The 21,835-nt window shown below is 47.8% G+C and overlaps 1 protein-coding gene across 3 annotated transcripts in view; it reads left to right on the top strand.

Moving 5' to 3' along the window:
* Positions 1–19,772, top strand: part of SCAF1 (SR-related CTD associated factor 1) — a 67,379-nt gene extending 47,607 nt beyond the window's left edge. For all 3 annotated transcript variants that reach the window (XM_040433955.1, XM_040433950.1, XM_040433951.1), the window contains exon 11: positions 19,100–19,772. In XM_040433955.1, the coding sequence (XP_040289889.1) occupies positions 19,100–19,291 (192 nt within the window). In that variant the 3' untranslated portion in view covers positions 19,292–19,772. The remainder of the gene's footprint in view (positions 1–19,099) is intronic.
* Positions 19,773–21,835: the final 2,063 nt, after the last annotated feature.

The following is a 21,835-nucleotide window of genomic DNA, read 5'->3' as shown; positions in this document are numbered from 1 at the left end:
GCTACCAGGAGACAGGCCAGTACATCAGGAGACGTGGAGGAGGCCGTAGGAGGGCAACAACCCAGCAGCAGGACCGCTACCTCCGCCTTTGTGCAAGGAGGAACAGCAGGAGCACTGCCAGAGCCCTGCAAAATGACCTCCAGCAGGCCACAAATGTGCATGTGTCTGCTCAAACGGTCAGAAACAGACTCCATGAGGGTGATATGAGAGCCCGACGTCCACAGGTGGGGGTTGTGCTTACAGCCCAACACCGTGCAGTACGTTTGGCATTTGCCAGAGAACACCAAGATTGGCAAATTCGCCACTGGCCCCCTGTGCTCTTCACAGATGAAAGCAGGTTCACACTAAGCACATGTGACAGACGTGACAGAGTCTGGAGACGCCGTGGAGAACGTTCTGCTGCCTGCAATATCCTCCAGCATGACCGGTTTGGCATTAGGTCAGTAATGGTGTGGGGTGGCATTTCTTTGGAGGGCCGCACAGCGGTTGGCCCTGGGTTCCTCCTAATGCAAGACAATGCTAGACCTCATGTGGCTGAAGTGTGTCAGCAGTTCCTGCAAGACTTAGGCTGGGTTCACACTTGAGCGTTTTACAGCGCGTTCAAACGCGCTGTAAAACGCTCAACACATGAAAACCAATGCTTCCCTATGGCCCTGGCTCTCACTTGAGCGTTTTACAGCGCGTTTGAACGCGCTGAAAAACGCCCTACGCTCAAACAAGTTCTTGAGCTTCTTTGGGGCGTTTTGACGCGCGTTTGTGGCCATAGGACACTGCAGTCAATTACACAAACGCGCGTTTACTACTGCAAAAAACGCGCACAAAAACCAGCGTTAAACGCGCATATCAAATACGCTTAGGTCTGAACCCAGCCTAAGGCATTGATGCTATGGACTGGCCCGCTATGGACAATCCAATTGAGCACATCTGGGACATCATGTCTCGCTCTATCCACCAACCACAGACTGTCCAGGAGTTGGCAGCTTTAGTCCAGGTCTGGGAGGAGATCCCTCAGGAGACCGTCCGCCACCTCATTAGGAGAATGCACAGGCGTTGTAGGGAGGTCATACAGGCATGTGGAGGCCACACACTACTGAGCCTCATTTTGACTTGTTTTAAGGACATTACATCAAAGTTGGATCAGGCTGTAGTGTCACTTTCCACTTTAATTTTCAGTGTGACTCCAAATCCAGACCTCCATGGGTTGAAAAATTAGATTTCCATTTTTAAATTTTTGTGTGATTTTGTTGTCAGCACATTCAACTATGTAAAGAACAAAGTATTTCAGAAGAATATTTAATTAATTCAGATCTAGGATGTGTTATTTTTGTGTTCCCTTTATTTTTTTGAGCAGTGTATTTTGTATCACCATATACGAAAGTCCATAACTTTTTTTATTTTCTCGCCCATTCCATTGGGGGACACAGACCATGGGTATAGCTTAGGTTATTACTAGGAGGAGACACTATGCAAATAGTAAAAAACAGCTCCTCCTCCACTGGCTATACCCCCATGCTCCAACAGGAGGACCTCAGTTTTAGCTTAGTGTCGGATAAGGAGGTGACACTCCTGCTCCTGCAGGGTTGTCCCTGTAATTTTTCTCTTCTCCTGTTTGTTTTTTTCTCAATAGAGGACGCAGGGTCGCATGGTGCGTCCCTGGTCTCTCAGTGGAGCGAGCGCCGGGGTCGAATGGCCGTCCCCGGCTACCTCCCTTTCCCCCCAGAAGACAAGTGGAACCGGGCTCGACCTGCAGCGCCAGTGGCCTACCAGATCCGGGGTCACCTACTCCTGCCCTCTATCCAGTGCACTGCCACTCCTTGTGCCAGACGACTGAAGAAGTGAACCCCTGCTGGTCCGGAACGGAGGGTGAAGACTGCAGGATTCAGATAAGTAACATCGGTTCTCCTGCAAACTCCCCCTCCCCCCGTGCTCACACTGTGACACGGTTCTTTAAGGGCTTACCTGTGAATCTGGAGGGGCTGGTTGAGAGAGTGGAGGGTGTCCTTCTTGTCCCCTGCATCCTGGCTGTGGGCGCAATTTTCGGAGCTGGGGTCTCCCGTGTGCAAATTTTCATGTGATTAATTTGTGCGATTTCTTTCGCGCGTTTTTTTCGCACGATTTCCCCGCGATTTTTTTTGTGCAATATTTTCGCAGGATTTTTCCCGCAATTTTTTTGCACCTTCTGTGACGTGACCGAGGGGCGGAGCCTATCGCATCATCTCCGGCGCTTCCGCTTTGCCTTCAGCGCTTCTCCACGCTTGGCTCTGCTCCAGCTCCTCTCTGGTCACGGTAGGACAGATAGTGTTTGCAAACTGTAGGAGACCCTGACTCCAGGATTGCTGCCATCATGCCACGACCTGGGGCCCCACAAAAATCAAAAGCGGCACCTCTGGTCCCACTGGGATCCTGTAAGGTCTGCTGCTTGCCACTGTCGGTTACAGGCTCCTGTGACCCTTGCCTTGCCTCTGGACAGGATCTTCCTCCTCCTCCTCCACCAAACCAGCCCAGTCCCTCCTCCGCCCCTTCGGAGCTCGCGGAGCCCTCCTGGGCCTCTGCCATAGCTAGACCGGCCGTGGACTTGGCTCAAGTCTCGCGCGCGGCCATGGCCTTTATGGAACGCATGGCGGCCACTGATCTGCCGCCCGCAGTGCCTGTGGTTAGCACCGCTCCACCTCCCGGTGTCCCCCACAGAGGACGCTCGACCGTTAAGAGGCAGCGTACGCAGCAGCATCCTTCCTCGGATGACTCTGCCTCCCCCCCTAGCCTGGAGGCGTGTTCAGCCTCTCCCTCTCGCAGGGATTGCAGGTCTGAAGGGGAAAGATCCGGCTCTGATGAGGACACAGAGCCGGAACCCTCACCATGGTGGCAGACTTGGTCACGGCGGTACGTGACACCTTTGACATACAGGGGAACCTCCTACTAGTAACCAGGAATTCCCCCTCTTCCACTCCAGAAAACACGAGGCAGTCACATTTCCCATTCATGGTGAGTTCGCCAAGGTCCTTTTTAAGGCTTGGGAACGCCCTAATCACCGTTTTTCTGCTGCGAGGCGTATGGATACTTTTTATCCTTTCCCGGCAGATAAAGTGCAGCAGTGGTCTTCTCCTCCTAAGGTCGACCCACCGGTGGCCAGATTGGCTAAGAATACGGCAATACCAGTCCTGGATGGGTCCTCCCTACAGGACTCAGTTGACAGGCGTTTGGACTCTCTTTCCAAAGCCATCTTTACTCTGACGGGCACAGGTCTGCGGCCCGCGTTCGCCTCTGCCTGGGTAGCCAGAGCGCTTTCGGTGTGGTTGCAGCGCCATTATCAGGACCTCGCGAAGCAGGATGCCTCTTCGGACACCCTAAGCTTCATCCTCCAGATGTCCCAGGCGACAACATTCCTCTGTGATGCCTCATTGGACGTCAGCACCCTCTTTGCACAGATTTCGGCCCTCTCGGTCGCACAGCGCAGGGGGAGGTCTGGTTGAAGATCTGGGACGCCGACGCTTCATCCAAGCGCTCCCTCACCAACCTCCCCTTTACGGGCTCCAGGCACTTTGGTGCTAAGCTGGATGAGATTATCTCTGACGCTACGGGGGGCAAGAGTACACACCTGCCCCAATCTAGATCCAAGCGCGCCTTCAGAGCTCGCCCGCTGGCTCTAGAAACCAGTCTTTTCAGCGCTTCTCTTCCTCCAGGTCTGCGGACTCCCGCAAGAAGCCTTCCTTTAAGCCTCAACCTTCCTGGCGCCCACGAGCACAGTTCCAGGGGAGTTCTGCCCGCCCCGTTCCCAAGCAGTCCTCCGCCTGAAGGGGCGCCCCCACCGCTTGCGGTGGGGGGGCCGTCAGCTCTCCTTTCAGCATGTCTGGAGAGCTCATGTTCACGACGCATGGGCCCTGGAAATTGTGAGTTCTGGTTACAAGATAGAATTTGTTTCCAGACCTCCGGAACGTTTCTTTCCGTCTCGTGTTCCGGGGGATCTAGCCCGAGCCTCAGCCCTTTTACAAGCGGTGTCTTCCCTTCTGGTCAGGGGAGTAGTTGTCCCAGTTCCTCTGGAGGACCAGGGGGCAGGTTTCTACTCAAATCTCTTTGTGGTGCCAAAGAATGAGTGATCAGTACGTCCGGTCTTAGACCTGAAGCTGTTAAACAAGTCCCTGCGGGTGCGGAGGTTCCGGATGGAATCCCTCCGCTCCGTTATTGCTTCTCTTCTTCCAGGGGAGTTTCTCGCATCAGTGGACGTCCAGGACGCCTATCTGCATGTCCCTATCGCAGAATCTCACCACAGGTTCCTGCGCTTCGCCATTGGCGACCGCCATTATCAGTTCGTCGCCCTTCCCTTTTGGGCTAGCGACGGCCCCGCGGGTATTCACGAAGATCTTGGCACCAATCATGGCGCTTCTCCGTACCAGGGTCATATCTCTGCTGCCTTACCTGGACGACATTCTGATAAAGGCTCCCTCTCGTTCCCAGGCCGACGCCAGCGTCAGGATCACTGTTCAGACTCTGCAACAGTTCGGCTGGCTGATCAACTTCCTGAAGTCCTCTCTCCTACCTTCCCAGAGGGTGACCTTCCTGGGGATGGTTATGGCCTTCTGCATTCCCAGTGTCTCTCCATCCGGGAGTACATGCAGGTTCTGGGGCTTATGGTAGCCTCCTTCCAGGCAGTCCCCTTTGCCCAGTTTCACACTCGACCTCTGCAGCAGGTGATCTTGTCCTTCTGGGACAGGACATCGAGGGGTTTGGACTCTCGGATCTGCCTTCCTCCTCGGGTTCGCATGGACCTCCCGTGGTGGCTGTCCCCTCAGAATCTGACTTCGGGGAAATTCTTCCTCCCAATCTCCTGGACAGTCGTCACCACCGATACCAGTCTCCTGGGTTGGGGCGGCTTTCTCCGGGCTCAGACGGTTCAGGGGGTGTGGTCAGAAGTGGAAGCCCGCCTTCCGATCAACATATTGGAGCTCAGAGCAATTTTCCTCTCTCTGTCTCATTGGACCCCCCTCCTTCCGCCTTTCACCTTAATGAGGTCCTTTTGCCCCGCTCCGGCGAACCCCAAGGAGCGCGCTCTCCATTCTCTGGATGTTGTCCGTGCTTTAGGGTGTACCTGTCGGTTACTTCCCCATTTCGCCGCTCAGACTCCCTTTTTGTGGTTCCCGAGGAGCCTCGTAAGGTTCTGGAGGCCTCCAAGGTCACTGTGGCCTGGTGGATTCGGTCGACTATTGCCATGGCCTATCGGTCCCACCGATGCCAGTCTCCTGGGTTGGGGCTGCGTTCTCCGGGCTCGGACTGTTCAGGGGGTGTGGTCAGAAGTGGAAGCCCGCCTTCCGATCAACATATTGGAGCTCAGAGCAATTTTCCTCTCTCTGTCCCATTGGACCCCCTTCCTAACGGGGCTCCCGATAAGGATCCAGTCTGACAATGCCACAGCCGTGGCCTACATCAATCATCAGGGCGGAACCCGCATCCGGCCGGTGATGCAGGAGGTGAAGAGGATCCTCCAGTGGGCGGAGACTCACGTTCCGATATTGTCTGCAGTGTACATCCCAGGGGCCGAAAACTGGACGGCGGACTTTCTCAGCCGCAACAGAGTGGTCTCTGCATCCGGACGTATTCGAGGACGTCTGTCGCCGTTGGGGCCGCCCGGCTCAACAACAAGGTTCCCACGTTCCTGTCCCGAGATCGGGATCCAGAAGCGTACGGAGTGGACGCTCTGGTGTCTCCGTGGCAAGACTTCGCACTCCTCTATGTCTTCCCACCACTGCCTCTGCTCCCAAAGGTTCTTCGCAGGGTCGCGGCAGAAGGGATCCCGACCATCCTCATCACCCCAGATTGGCCTCGCCGCTCCTGGTTCTCGGAGGTCGCTCGGATGCTGGCGGACGTTCCGTGGCCTCTTCCTCTCAGGGAGGACCCGCTGTCTCAAGGACCTCTCTTCCACCAGAATTAACAACCACTTTGTTTAACGGCGAAGACCATGATCAAAGCCAGGAAGCCAGCTTCCTCCCGGATATACTATCGTACCTGGAAGGCCTTTCTTGCCTTTTGTGAGAAGATAGACGTTTTTCCTCTTCATTTCTTAGTTCCGGTGGTCCTCTCCTTTCTCTAGTCGGGTCTGGAGATGGGAATGTCCCTGAGCTCTCTGAAGGGTCAGGTCTCCGCTCTGGCCATTTTCTTTCAGCGCTCTCTGGTTCTGCTAGGTCCCTCTGTATGTCCCTCCTCTGCCCCCCTGGGATCTGAACCTGGTTCTGTCTTCTCTTCAGGCGGTTCCTTTTGAGCCCCTGAGGGACATTTCCCTGAGTTTTCTCACCTGGAAGGTGGCCTTTTTGGTGGCCATCACCTCTATCAGGAGGGTATCGGAGCTGGCCGCCCTTTCCTCAAAAGAGCCCTTTTTGGTCTTCCACAAGGACAAGGTGGTACTGCGCCCTGTCCCTTCCTTTTTGCCCAAGGTGGTTTCTACCTTCCACCTTAATGAGGACATTGTCCTGCCATCCTTTTGCCCTGATCCGGCGAACTCCAAGGAGCGCGCTCTCCCTTCTCTGGATGTTGTCCGTGCTCTAAGGGTGTACCTGTCGGTGACTGCCCCATTTCGCCGCTCGGACTCCCTTTTTGTGGTTCCGGAGGGGCCTCGTAAGGGTCTGGCGGCCTCCAAGGTCACTGTGGCTCGGTGGATTTGGTCGACTATTGCCATGGCCTATCGGTCCAGGGGGTAGGGTTCCCCCAGCGGGGGTTACCGCGCACTCCACCAGGGCGGGGGGCCTCCTGGACGAGGCGCAATCGAGCCTCTACGTCACAACTTTGTAAGGCGGCCACCTGGTGTCCTTACATACCTTTTACAAGGTTCTACCAGATGCACTCTTTGGAGTCTGCTGATGCTGCCCTAGGGCGCAAGGTATTGCAGGCTGTGGTTCCTGTTTAACCGTTGGACGTTTTCCCTCTGGAGGGGCTGGTCTTCCCACCCCATGGACTGCATAGGACGTCCCCTGGTCTGTGTCCCCCAATGGAATGGGCGAGAAAAGGAGATTTTTTGTGAAACTCACCTGTAAAATCTTTTTCTCGTCTTTTCCATTGGGGGACACAGCTCCCACCCATTCTTGTCTGTTGCAGGAGGGGTTGGTTCTATTCTAGTTGGACCTTAGGGTTAACGGCCCTAAGGCGGTGTTCCTTGGGTCTGTTTTTCTTGGTTAATATTTGGTTTCTGATCTCCTTCTCCTACTGCTTTTGCACGCACTGAGGTCCTCCTGTTGGAGCATAGGGGTATAGCCAGTGGAGGAGGAGCTGTTTTTTACTATTTGCATAGTGTCTCCTCCTAGTAATAACCTAAGCTATACCCATGGTCTGTGTCCCCCAATGGAAAAGACGAGAAAAAGATTTTACAGGTGAGTTTCACAAAAAATCTCCTTTTTTTTTTTACCAATGTAGCTGTGTGGGGGCTTGTTTTTTGGCGGGACGGGCTGTCGTTTTTATTGTTATTTTGGGGTACATACGTCTTTTTGATCACTTGTTATTTAATTTTCCATTACGCCCCATGACAGCACCTGTAAGAGATCCTCCCCCTTCCGGACAGGAAACAGGAACTTCCCAGATCTTTAAAAGGGTCCTCTGAATTCCACTGCTCAGTTTCTTCCTGTTTCCTGTCTGTAGGACAGGGGGATGGTTCTTTCCCAGGTCTATAAGGGGGCTGCAGGACCTCCTAGTAATTGCCTAAAAACCTGTTAGAGGTACCTGTCGGCGTAAGTCTCCACTAGGAGCCGCCGTAAAGCCCGGTCGTTAACTCTTCACATAAGCCATGGGAGGATCCCTGGTGGCCACCAAGTACCCTTCGGTCTATGGCCGGCAAAGTTCGGCAGGGGGAGGAGTCGTCCTCTCCCCGTGCTATCAGCAGGCCTGTTCCGGGCGCACTCGCCAGAAATGACGCGTACGTTCCACCTGAACAGGAAGGGGAGGGGCTAAGAAACATGGCGGGGGCGGTGCTTGGCCTATTCAAGAGGGAATGCCGGCCAGCCAACATGGAGGGAGCAGCAGCGCAGCAACAGATTTTGACCAGATGGCCAGATCTTCCCTTCATACCCCCTCAAGTCATACAAAATGCAAGAAGAAGGGGAGATGCAACAGCGCATGGAAAGACAGGAGCTACACTCCGAATCCAGCATGGTACTCCTGGGGGTAAGAGGGGTTATCCCCACTATCTCCTTTTCAGGAGATTATTTTTCTCCTTTTGGTAACTAATTTTGGGCTATGTGTTAATGCAGGTTAAGGAAGCCCCAAGAAAAGCTACCCACAAGACTAAGGTCAGAGAATGTGGAATTTGCAAAAGAAAATTGAGCCCATCTTACCCCAAAACTTGTTGCCAACCCTGTCTGGATAAATTGATAGCGGTGGAATCCTCATTCTTATTCCAAAATATTCAGGAGTTAGTCAAAATGGATGTTCGTTCTTCTGTGGAACATTTTAAAAAGTCACTTCCAGGCTCATCCAGACATAGAAAGGCTCAGGTAATTGAAAGTGACACTACTGAGTCTGAGTCATAAGAAGAAGGGGCAGTTACAAGCTCAGATTCTTCCTCTGAAGATCTAACGGGGAAGCCGCTGTTCAAAGTGGAGGACACAGATTTATTACTAAAAGCAGTAAGATCCACAATGGAGGTAGAGGAAGAGAAAGAGGCTAGATTCAGACAAGAACTTATGTTTGATAGTCTGAGGCCGAGAAAAGCAAGAGTATTCCCCATTCAGGATTGTATTAAAGATTAAAAGTTCTTTATACCTAGAGCGGTTAAAAGAAAATACCCATTTACCGATAAAAAAAATTGCCTGGAAGGATGTCCCTAGGATAGACGCCCCAGTGGCAAAAGTAAATAAAAAATCTGCACTTCCATTTGAAGATCTAGGGTCCCTTAAAGATCCGATGGATAAGCGAGCGGACACCTATCTAAGGAAAAATTGGGAGGCATCCACGCCATCCTTGCCATCCTTTAAGCCTAATATTGCAACGACCTCTGTAGCCAGATCGCTTAAAGTATGGTTAGGAGAATTAGAATCACATATAGCGAATAAAATCCCTAGAGAACAGTTACTTAAGGCGATACCATGCTAAAGGCTGTAGATTTTGTTTCTGACTCCTCGGTGGATGCACTAAGGTTGTCTGCCAGAGCAGCCGCATTATCCAACTCTGCAAGAAGATCCCTATGGTTGAAAGGATGGAAGGGCGCCCTCCCTTGTCAGGGAAATTTCTTGTTCGGGTCAGCTCTGGATGACCTACTTGACAAGGCGTCGGATAAGAAAAAGGGTTTTCCGATAACAGCCTTTCCCAAACAAAGATAGCCATTTCAAGGTGGAGACAAAAGAAGGGGCTTTGGGGATGAAAAGAAAGGGCTTTGGGGATGAAAAGAAAGGTAACGATTGGAAAAGTAACAAATCAAAGAGTCTATTGTTCAAATCCAAGCCTCAGACCCCAAATGTGTCTCAGCAATGACGCCAGGCCTCAGGTGGGCGGTCCTCTTTCTTTTTTTTCTCAAGGCTGGCAAAATATTACATCAAGTGCCTGGGTCAAAAATATTATAAAGGAGGGTTACCGCCTAGATTTCAAAAAGCTTCCACCAAAAAGATTAAAAATCACTACTTTAAATCAACGCTCACCAAAATGAGCAGCATTGATAGAAGTGAAAAATCTACTAAACAAGTCTGTTCTAGTACCGGTTCCCGCAGAAGGATTTTACTCCACTCTCTTCCTGGTTCCCAAACCCAACGGGACTTATTGGACGATAATAAATCTAAAAGAACTCAATCAGTTTTCCCCGGCGCCTCCCCAAAGGGACTGACAGGAGGGTGATCCCCGCCTCCAGGATAGGAAACAACACAGAAGCCTCCTCCCCTTACCTAATCAGTGGTGTTTCCTGTCCCGGACAGCGTGGAAGCTCCTACCTGTGTGTGCAGGTCCGCAGAAGATTATTCCACACGGCCTGGTCTTTGCCCCCCGTTTGCGGGAGAGCCGTTGCAGTGGACAGGGGCTCCGGGGAAGCTTGGCCTCCCTTCGCTGTACCTTCGGCGTAAGTCCTGTTCAATGCAGCCCCGAGCTTATCCTGCAGACTCCGTAGGGAGCGCAGGATATCTTGCGGCATGCTGGGGGCAGAGACTCCCGGAGGATGGAAGTGTTGCTCTGAATCACGGGTGGTACAGGCGTTGTGACGTCATAGCGCTACAGCGTCGCGTACGGACGTCGTGACATCACGAATGTCCTTCAGAGCTGGAAAATTTAAATGGGGAGCGGAGCTGTGTGAAGTACTCGTGCTATTCCCTTTCCAAAAAGCTTCTGAACCCTATTCTTATTTTTTTCTTAAATTTGTAGGGTAGAGACACCTCCACCTCCAAGGCACCCGGGTCTGATTCTAATCGCAAAAAATGCGCTATCTGCAAGAAGTAATTTATGTCAAACTCCAATAAAATCACTTTGCCCCAGATGTGCTGAAAAAGTGGTGGCTCAAGAATCTCCTTCCTTCTTAGACTCCATGCGGAGTATGATTCGGGAAGAGGTGAATGCAACCGTGGAGTCTATGGCCCCCCTCCCCCCCCACCACTCCTCACCGCAAGCCTCTAAGTCGCAAAAATCCCAGAGCTCCCAGTTATTCGGGTTAGATTTAGATGAAGGGGAGATTGCTTCTGACATAGTCTCTTTAAAATTATAAGGGCTACTATGCACCTGGAGGAATCTAAAGAAAGTCGATGTTTCAAGGCCTAGGAGAAAGGAAAAGACGTGTTTTCCCAATCCATAATGATGTCAAGGCCCTAATCTCAAGGGAATGGAAGGATCCCGAAAAGAGAGCCCCAATTTCTAACACTTTCAAAAGAAACTATCCATTTTCAGACTCTGGCTCAAATCTTTGGGATAAGTCTCCAAAGATTGATGTTCCAGTAGCACGGATATCCAAAAAATCCTCCCTTCCATTTGAGGACATGGGGTTACTCCGTGATTCAATGGATAATAGGTGTGAGAACCTACTGAAAAAAGCTTGGGAAGTAAATACAGCTATGTTTAGACCAAGCATTGCATCAACCTGTCCCGCCAGATCCCTGTCAGTATGGCTCAATCAGTTAGAGGATCATCTTGCAGCGGGAACCCCAAGGGAAGAAATTTTTGCTTCATTAACGATGCTTAAACGGGCCTCAAATTTTCTAGCGACGCCTCGGTGGATTTAGTCAGACTGTCAGCAAGATTAGCGACTATTTCTAATGCCACCCGCAGGGCCGTATGGCTCCACTCTTGGTCGGGAGATGCGGGTTCAAAGAGCCGGTTATGTTACATCCCCTGTGAGGGGGACAGGCTTTTTGGGTCGGTGTTGGATGATGTATTAGAACAAGCTTCCGACAAGAAAAAAGGTTTTCCCACTGACTCAAAATATTTTCATCAGAGACGCTCCTTTCATAGTTAAAGGAAACCAAAACCCTATCAAAAGAAGCGAGAATACTCAGGAAGATGGCAATCATCAAGAGGAAGAAACTAAAGATTCTTCTTCAATCCTGACGAGTCAAAAGCCGCTCAATTACGCCAGGGGCCAGGTAGGAGCAAGATTAAAAAATGTTGTTCCACAATGGAGAGAGATAGGGACCTCCCCTTGGATACTAGCCTCCATTCAAAGAGGCTTCATGCTGGAATTCAGCACCTACCCTCAAGATCACGTTTTTGTCGACAAGCCGTTGGCAAAAGAAGAGGAACAGTCCTCACTAGAGAGAGAAATAAAAAACTTAATTCAAAACGACGTACTACTACCAGTTCCAAAGAAACAGCAAGGATTCTATTCTCCAGTTTTCTATTCTATTCTCATTAAAAAAAAAACAGGGGGGTCCTTCAGGCTTACTGTAAACCTAAGAAGTCTGAACAAGTGCCTATCTTACAAAAAGTTCAAGATGGAGACCATAAAGTCAACAATATGCTTCCTCAACATTGTTACATGGCGACAATAGATTTACAGGACGCATATTGCCATATACCCATCTTCAAACATCATCAAAAATTTCTCAGGATCGCAGTGTTTGAGAGGTCGCCTCTGTCACTTTCAAATTCAAGCACTCCCCTTTGGCCTATTTTCAGCTCCCAGAATTTTCACAAAAGTAGTGGCAGAAATACCCAGTCATCCTTCTCTACGGGGCATTTTTATAATACTGTACTTGGACGACTTTCTATTGTCAGCAGAATCAGAAAGTCGGCTTCTGGTACATCTAGACCTTGTTCCGAGGAACTTCACGGATCTGGGATGGATCATAAATTTCAAAAAATCCAACCTCGTCCCGGCTCAACAAAGTCTTTTTAGGGGTCCTTCTAGACTCTTGCTTGCTGATGTCCTTTCTTCCAGAAGAAAAGCAATCGTCCCTTCAATTAAAAGTGAATCAGTTTTACAGTCTAAGATCCACTACTATAAGAAACATCATGACAATCCTGGGACTTCTAACATCCTCAATCTCGGCTGTCAGGTGGGCGCAAAGCCACACCAGAATCCTGCAGGCTTTCCTTCTAGCATATTGGAATGGAAGCAGAAACTCTCTGGACAAGAAAATTATCAATTCCACAGTTTGTGAAACATTCCCTGACTTGGTGGAAGATAAGAAGAAATATTCAGAGAGGAGTGTTCTGGCATCAAGAAAATCTTCTAGTAGTGTCTACAGCTGCCAGCAGACAAGGTTGGGGAGGTCATACGGGAGACCTTATGGTTCAAGGAGTCTGGGAGGATTCCATGCAACAGGCATCCTCAAACCTAAGAGAACTCAGAGCATTCTACAAGGTTCTTCTGGCCCTTCACTCAAAAACTCTTGATCATGTCAAGGTCCTGTTGGACAATATGACAACAGACGCTTATTTGAACAGGCAGGGGGGCAGCCGGAGCAGATCACTGGCAGCAACATCGAGGGATATCTTTCTCTTTGCAGAGAAACACCTGTCCTCTCTAACGGCAGTACACTTAAAAGGAAGCAGCAATATGGTGGCCGACTTCCTAAGCCGTCAGACTCTAAAAGAGGGAGAATGGACTTTACATCCCAATGTCTTCCTTCAAGTTACCGAAATGTGGGGTGTTCCAGATCTGAACTTCGCAGATCGGATGATCAGAGAACAAAATCTTTCTACTCTCCTATCTCCCCTGGATGGTCCAGAAATAGTGGATGCCCTATTTCGCCCTTGGTCTCTTATATGCACTCCCCCGGTCAGTCTGATTCCGAGAACTCTGAAGAAAGTGGCGGAAGGCCCAAAAGGGCATGGTTTCCCCTCTTGGTCAGGCTATCGCAGGGGATTTCCTGGACTCTTCCAATATTTCCAGGCCTTCTGCAACAGGGACCAGTGCACCATCTGGGGGTCTCTCAGTTAAAGTTGACAGCATGGAGATTGAACACCAGAATCTGAGGCAGAAAGGGCTCTCTGACCCTGTAATCTCCACCCTGCTAAAAAGTCGGAACGTTATAACCTCCAAGATCTATTACAGAACGTGGAAGGCTTTCCTTTTTGTTTTCAGGTGACAAGATCCAGCAAAGTTCCTCAGTCAACATCCCTGTCATCCTGGACTTTCTACAGACAGGTTTGAACAAGGGGCTAAAACCATCCACCCTTAAAGTTCAAATCTCTGCATTAACAGTTTTTCTAGAGACAAACCTATCTGACCATCCTTTGATCAGACGATTCATTAAGGGAGCAACCAGAGATTCCCCCAGGTTACACTCCACCATCCCACCTTGGGACTTGAATCGAGTCCTTATGGTACTGAGGAGTTCTCCATTTGAACCGATTGAAGATATTTCCCTCAAACTCCTGACCTTAAAAATTACCTTCCTCCTGGCCTTCTCGTGCTGTCCTCCCTATCTCAGGATCCTAGACGCCAGGATAATCCTAAAACATTGTCCTTCCTTCCTCCCGAAGGTAGTATCCAGTTTTCACTGTAATCAGGAGATCGATTTAGCATCATTCTGTCCATCACCTTCGACAGACCTGAAGTGGCACTTTCATAAACTCGATGTGAGATGTGTACTCAGCTACTTAAAGATCTGGGGGGAAGATAGAAAATCAGATCACCTCCTCCTTAGTTTCAGGAGCCTAACAAGGGTCATGCAGCCAGTAAAGCCACCATTGCAAGATGGATAAAGCAGGCAATCTCTCTTTGTTATACTCAGAAGAATGTGTTGTTTCCTGTCCTGGAGGCGGGAATCACACTCCTGTCAGTGCCGTTGGGGAGGCTATTTGAAAATCCAATTACCGGTAAGAGTAATTAACCCTATTTAACATACGAAAAATTTAGAATGGAATCAATATCATCTACAGTACTTCATCTGTTCCCCAACTGCGTGATGGCCTCTATAGACATAAAGGACGCCTATTACCATGTACTCATTTATCCTTCATCTCAAATATTTCTCAGGGTGGCAGTAAGAATAGGGGAATCGATAATTTATCTGCAATTCAGAGCACTCTCTTTTGGAATATCACAAGCGCCAAGAGTATTCACGAAGCTAATGGCAGAGGTGATGGCACAAGTTAGGAGCTCGGACATTATCATAATCCCTTATCTAGACGACCTCCTTATGGTAGGGCAGTCCCCAGAGGTCTTGACGATCCAAATACAGGAAGTGTTGGGGACTCTGACAAAACTAGGTTGGCTCATAAATTTGTGAAGTCATGTCTAACACCAACTCACCGCTGTGTTTTTCTAAGAATCCAACTAGATTCACTAGCCCAAAAATCATTTCTTCCAGTAGAAAAGAGACTGGCATTACAAAAGAGGATGAGGAAGTTCAGCAAAACCAGAATATCTCCACTGAGAGAGGCCATGTCCATTTTAGGTCTAATGACGGCATGTATACCAGTGGTGAAGTGGGCCTAGTTCAGGTCCAGAATACTGCAGTCATACATTCTGTTGCATTGGGACAGGGGAATGTCATCCCTAGACAGCAAATGTGTAATCCCCAGATCAGTGAGGAATTCCCTTATATGGTGGATGAAGGAGAGGAACTTGAATCAAGGAGTAGAATGGGTGAAAGAAGATCCTTTAATAATTACGACAGACGCCAGCCCCAAGGGGTGGGGTGCCCGCTCAGTTTTGGGGTTTTTCCAAGGTCAGTGGTCAGAATCTAAGTCTACAATCCCAAAACTCCAGAAAACTGAGGGCAGTTCTGTGTGCCTTGAAGGAGAGTCTTACTTATCAGACAGCGCGACGGTGGTGGCCTATATCAACAGGCAAGGTCTCCTCAACTATTGAGGCTAACATCCTTAATTTTCCAACTAATAGAGGGGAAGATTCTATCCCTCTCAGCAGTACACCTAAAAGGCCCAGAGTACTGCCAAGCAGACTTTCTGAGCAGGCACAAATTCAGCCAAGGGAACTGGTGTCTAAACCAGGAAGTCTTTCATCATATAGAAGCTCTGTGGGGCCCCCAACGCTGGACCTTTTTGCATCCAGAGAAAACAAGAAATGACCCAGTCCCTGGGTATAGATGCTCTGTCTCAACCTTGGGGCAAGGATCTGGTTTATGCTTTTCCCCCTCTCGGCCTGTTACCCATAGTAAATTCAGAAGATCAGGAGGGAGAGGGCAACGGTGATCGTATTAGCCCCATTATGGCCAAGAAGAGTATGGTTTGCTTTGTTAAGGAGGCTATCTCTTTTGGATCCCTGGATACTGTCAGAAAGTGAGGACTTGCTATATCAGGACCCTCTACGTCATCCAGAAGTGAAGAAGTTACACTTAACGGCCTGGATTTTGAGAGGCAATTCTTTAAGGCCAGAGGTCTATCTGAACAAGTGATAGAAATTCTACTAGCTAGTAGAAAGAAGGTTACCTCTAACATTTATTTGAGGGTTTGGAAGACCTTTATTCAATTTGCAGGTTTAGGCCTAGATCTGGGCTCGCCCAATATTCCATTAATTTTAGATTTTCTACAGAATGGTCTCAACAATAAATTAAAACCCAGCACTCTAAAAGTGCAGATCTCTGCCCTCCCTGCGCTATTTGACTGCAGGTTGGCTACCCATCCCTGGGTTAAAATATTTCTTAAGGGGTCATCCAGGTTATTCCCTTCTGTTAAGGCCAAGGCGGCCTCCTGGGATCTTAATGTAGTACTGTCTGTTAACCAAAAGTCAATTTGATCCCCTAGATTCTATTTCCTTGAATATGTTGTCTTACAAAACTGCATTTCTGGTAGCGGTTACATCTGCTAGATGAGTGGGGGAGCTTTCCGCCTTATCTGCCTCTCCACCTTACACCTTGGTACTAGAAGATAGGATAGTGTTTAAACCAGATCCTGCTTTTCTACCAAAAGTTGTCTTGGATTTTCATAGATCCCAGGAAATGGTTCTCCCCTCTTTTTGTCAAAATCCAAAAAATGAAGGGGAGGAGACGTTTCATACACTTGATGTCAGTAGATGTGTCTGTAGATACTTAGTCAACGAGGGAATGTAGGAAAGCCTCTCAACTTTTTGTTCAGTTTCAGGGTCCAAATAGAGGGTTAAAAGTCACAAGCCGCACTTTAGCTAGCTGGATCATGAAGACAATAAGCTTAGCCTATTCTCTAGCAAGTCTCCAGGTTCCTACGGGATTCTCGGCCCATTCTACGAGAGCAGTAGCTTCATCTTGGGCAGAGAAGGGGTGCACCACTATTGACCAAATTTGTAGAGCTGCAACTTGGAGCTCTCCATCCGCGTTTTACAAACATTGCAGATTGGATTTATTGTCCGTTCAGGACCTGTCCTTTGGGAGAAAGGTGCTACAGGCGGTAGTCTCGCCCTAAAATTATCTCGTCTAATCTGTCACAGGTGCTGTCATGGGGCGTAATGGAAATACATTGAGCCCATGACAGCACCTACATTATTCCCCCCCCCCCCCAAAAAAAAATATATATATATATATATATATATATATAGTCGGAAAAGGAGTTGCTGTCCTCTTCCGACTGTATGCAAGGGTAAGCAGTGAATCCCCTGGACATAGCACCCGTCTCTTATGGTGTGAATTGGTGCTGCCATACGTTTCTTTTATATATAATATATATATATATATATATATATTTTTTTTTTTTTCATAGAGGTTATCTTAAAGAGGAGATATGCTGAAGGAGCATATATTTAAGATCTTTATGTATGATGTACTAAGTTTCACTGTATATAGGTGTTTTGGCAGTCCTAGGAATCTTGTCACAAACTGAGCAGTGGAATATAGAGGACCCTTTTAAAGATTTGGGAAGTTTATATTTTCTGTCCGGAAGGGGGAGGATCTCTCACAGGTGCTGTCATGGGCTCATGGAAAACGTATTACCGGTAACAGTATTTTTGTGGACGTGAGGTGACAAAAACAACAATTCCGTCATTTTTTTTTTCTACATTATTTTTTATGGCGTTCACCACGCGGGATTAGTAATATGATACTTTTATAGATCGTTACGGACGCGGCGATACCAATTATGTGTTTTTGTTTTGTTTTTTTCATTTTTTGAACAGATATGGGAAAAGACTATTTTTATTAACGTTTTTTTTTTTCTTTTTTTTAACACTTTTTTTTATTTATCAAGACCCATCTGGATCTTGAAGATCCAGTGGGCCTAATGGTTATACAGTGCATTGCAATAGTCATCTATTGCAATGCACTGTATAGTGTGTATTACAGTTACACTAAGGCTGATCAGACCCTCAGGGTATGATCAGCCTTAGGTACATGGCAGCCCGGACACCTTTGTAAGGCGTCCGATTACCATGGCAACCATCGGGCCACTGCCATCGCAGCAGCAGCGGCCCAATGGAAGACAGAGGGAGCTCCCTCCCTCTCAACCTCATGGCATCTATGAGGTTAAATGGTTGAGATCGGTGCCAGCACCGATTTCGGCCATAGCAGCAGAGTGTCAGCTGTAAGTTACAGCTAACACACTCTGCTGATGGCAGCGGCTTTGTTCCTGAGCCACTGCCATCACACTGCCTCGGCTGGCAGGAGGCAATGGGGGCATCTGGGGGGCGATTAAATTACTGGGGGTCACTATATCAATGGGGGCACAGTGGCAGTCATGCCTGGTTTCAGGCTGTGATCTCCAGCGTGGAGATCACAGCCTGAAAACTGCATTTTTTACACTAAAGCGCTCCGATTGGTTAGTCTGTAGAGACTAACCAATTGGAGTGCTTGCCGGCAAGAGACTACTCTAATTGGTCCCTTGTCGGTTTCCCCGGTGTGTCTGCTCTCTGGGAGAGCGGAGACTCCTGGGCTGTGACACTTTATAGTGTCACAGCACCGGTAAGCAGTTTGGATGCGACTGTACGTCCAAATGCAGTAAATTACTTGCAATTTGGACATACAGTAACGTCCAAATGTGTGAAGGGGTTAATAGAAACTCGCATCTCCAGACACTAGTGACAGCTGTATAGGTTTTCTGCTCTGGCTCCTCCCATTGACATTATCAAAGGTCCTTAAGCTTTACTTGGCGTTCTCATTTCCCTTCAGTAGAGCAGTAGGACTTTCCTCCCCATGTGCTCTGCTGCGGATCACTCAGATCGGTGTCGGCAGGGAGAGAGGAGTGTATGTGCGCTCAGCTGGGCCATGAAAGAAGCAGTCAGGGAGTCTGGCCAGGCACCTTTTAGCACGATTGTTTCTTGCAACAAAAAAAAAGTGCTTCTTATAAAGCGAAAAATACAGTAAATTCCTTCACGGGGTGTGGTATTAAGCCTCATGTATACGTCCGTGGAACACGGACCGTGAGATATTGGCCTGGATTCCTGCTGAGTGCAGGAGCGCACAGCGTCATTGGTTGCTATGACGCTGTGCGCTTCGTGCTGCCGCTGCTGTACAGTAATATAGATATAGATAATACGATTGTATTACTGTACAGCAGTGATCGCACGTCGTTATAGCAACCAATGACGCCGTGCACTCTGCAGGAATCCAGGCCGGTATCTCACGGTCCGTGTTCCACGGACGTGTGCATGAGGCTTTATGCAGATGATGACTGTATATGTGGCATGAGCCTAAACCTCCTCCTATTGTCTAAAGTACCCAAGCTTATTCCACACTGCTTGGAGATTTTTCTTGCTGGTAATCTATTTGTGAGTGCTACTGAAATTATTCAGTGTGGTAGAAGTTGTGGTGACTAACTGATTCCTATTGTCCCTTGCCCCATCCAGATCTGCCATAGCAAAAGTGGTGAAATTAACCCTGTTAAGGTAAACAACTTGGTGAAAGCCTACGTCCAGCGTTACAAGTACTTCCGGAAACACGGCAAGAAAATGGATGACGACGAAAGCAGCAGCAGTTACCGTAGTGGAAAGGATCAGGGGGCCCTGGAAAAAGCACTACCCCCTTTACCATTAATTTGAGCCCAGGAGGACTATGGAATATACCTGTGCAAATAATGTCAATTTAATTAAAAAAAGAAATTAGAGAAAAAAAAATGGGAAAAAAAACTTTTATGCAAATATTGGTTGAACTTTAGAGATGCCTATCTTTAGAAATAAATATATGTGACTCCTCACAGGTCCCCTCCGTTTGCTTGTACTGTGGTCACAGACCTGTCAGAGCTGGGAACTTCTAGATGGTCCTGCACAGGCCACTTGTTTGCTGTGCGGTCTCGTTTTAAATAGTCGTCTCTTGTAAATATATTTTTGCTTCACAGATTTGCAGCTTTATTATCCATATTCTCTACCGGATTTTAATTCTGAACACTGTCATCCCCTCTAGCCCCTCTATTATTATTATTTTGCATGATTTTACACATCTCCACGGTTTCATCTCCGGGGTAGCAAGTTCTTGTTATATACTCCTTTTCCTGATAGCTGTATTAAAATGCCATCCTGTAAGCCTCTCTGCCTGTTTTCTTTTTATATTGTCTTTGTGTCTTCCTTTTGGCGTGCTTTGGATTACACACTTAATTACCAAGATACACGAAGAGGCTTCTTATATATGGGCTGAATTTAGTTTTTCTTCTGATTGAGGGGGAAGGGGACCTACTTTATTTTACAACTGAAAATACAAATGGTTGCATACACATGATTTGCATGTCTATTCACACCAAGAGGAATGTGGAGAGGGGAAAACATACAGGACATTATAATGGCCAGGTATAGTGTTATTGCTTATGTAGACTACTGCTTATTCTGAAAAGTCACCTGAAAGTGTAGGTGCATTTAAACGAATGCATATTAGTTGGGGGATGCAGCAATAGATGTAATCTCTAATTATGAAGCACAGAATTCGCCTCTTAGCCCTCCATAGCTGTTAGTCCTTTTTGGTTGGAATACCTCTGGTGGTTGTACAGGATGAGAAAAACAAAGACCTTTAGTCTTAGGGCTCATGCACATGACCGTATGCATTTTGCAAAACACGGATGACTTTCGTGTGGATTCCGTATTTTGCGGAACGGAACAGCTGGCCCCTAATAGAACGGTACTATTCTTGTATGTAATGCGGACAATAATAAGACATGTTCCATTTCTTTGCTGAATGGACATACGGAAACGGAATGCACACGGGAGTAACTTGGTTTTATTTTATTTTTTAGCAGACCCATTGAAATGAGTGGTTCTGCATATGGCCCTCAAAAAAACCCCAGAACGGACATGGAAAGAAAATACGTTCGTGTGCATGAGCCATTAGTAAATGTTACCCAATGTCTTGTAGGGCTAGCTCAGCTGAATGTAATGATACTTTGCACTTAGCCATTTGCGCTTTTTTTTATTTTAATTATTATTATAATTTTTAACCCTTTTACTGCCAGGGATGCTTTTGCACCTCTGATATCCAGGATGATTTTTGCAGTTTTGACATGTACAAATAAAATTCTACTAACCCCCTTCCCCAATACCCATATATTTTCTTAAAGTAGACACCTGGCATATTTTACAAATGTCGCTTACCACTTGATAAATCACACCTTCATGCAACTTTGCATCAAAGTGTAATTTTTCATACAAAATTGCAAAAAAGATTAGTGAGTAAAAGTGTAAGACCTCTTTCACACGACCGTTGTTTTTTTGTGGTTCCGTATACGGCCCGTTCATTTCAATGAACGTAATGTACTCCGTAAGCATTTCGTTTCCGTTTTTCCGTTCCATTGAAAGATAGAACATGTCCTATTATTGCCCGCAAATCACGTTCCGTGGCTCCATTCAAGTCAATGGGTGGGCAAAAAAAAAAAAGAGAACACATACGGAATGTACTCCATATGTCTTCCGTATCCGTTCAGTTTTTGTGGAATCCTCCATTAAAAATTTTATGCCCAGCCCAATTTCTTCTATGTAATTACTGTATATGACATACGGAAAACCGAAACTGAAACAAAAAACGGACCGCAAAATACTGAAAAAGCCATATGGTCTTATGAAAGAGGCCTAAGGGTACTATCACACTTGTGGCAGAGGGTTCCGTCGCCGGAACTGCCTGCCGGATCTGTCAAAACGCATGCAAACTGAAGGCATTCGTCAGACTGATCAGGATCCTGATCCGTATGACAAATGCATTGAAATGTCAGATCCGTCTCTCTGGTGTCATCCGGAAAAACGGATCCGGCATTTTATTTATTTTTTCACATTTTTTGCGGTCTGAGCATGCACTCGGGATTTCAACTGAAAAAATGACGGATCCGGCCTTCCGACAAGTGTTCCGGAATTTTGGACGGAGATAAAACCATAGCATGCTGCGGTATTATCTCCGTCCTGAAAAGTCAAAAAGACTGAACTGAAGACATCCTGATGCATCATGAACGGATTACTCTCCATTCAGAATGCATTAGGATAAAACTGATCATTTTTTTTCCGGTATTGAGCCCCCTAGGACGGAACTCTGTGCCGGAAAAGAATAAAGCTAGTGTGAAAGTACCCTAACCCAATCAGAAAGTTATATGGATTACACATCTAAGGCTACTT

Source organism: Bufo bufo, chromosome 1 (genome assembly GCF_905171765.1).
Source record: "Bufo bufo chromosome 1, aBufBuf1.1, whole genome shotgun sequence".
NCBI lineage: Eukaryota > Metazoa > Chordata > Amphibia > Anura > Bufonidae > Bufo > Bufo bufo.
Note: the sequence above shows the minus strand (reverse complement) of the source record. Positions and strands in the feature narration are given on the sequence as shown.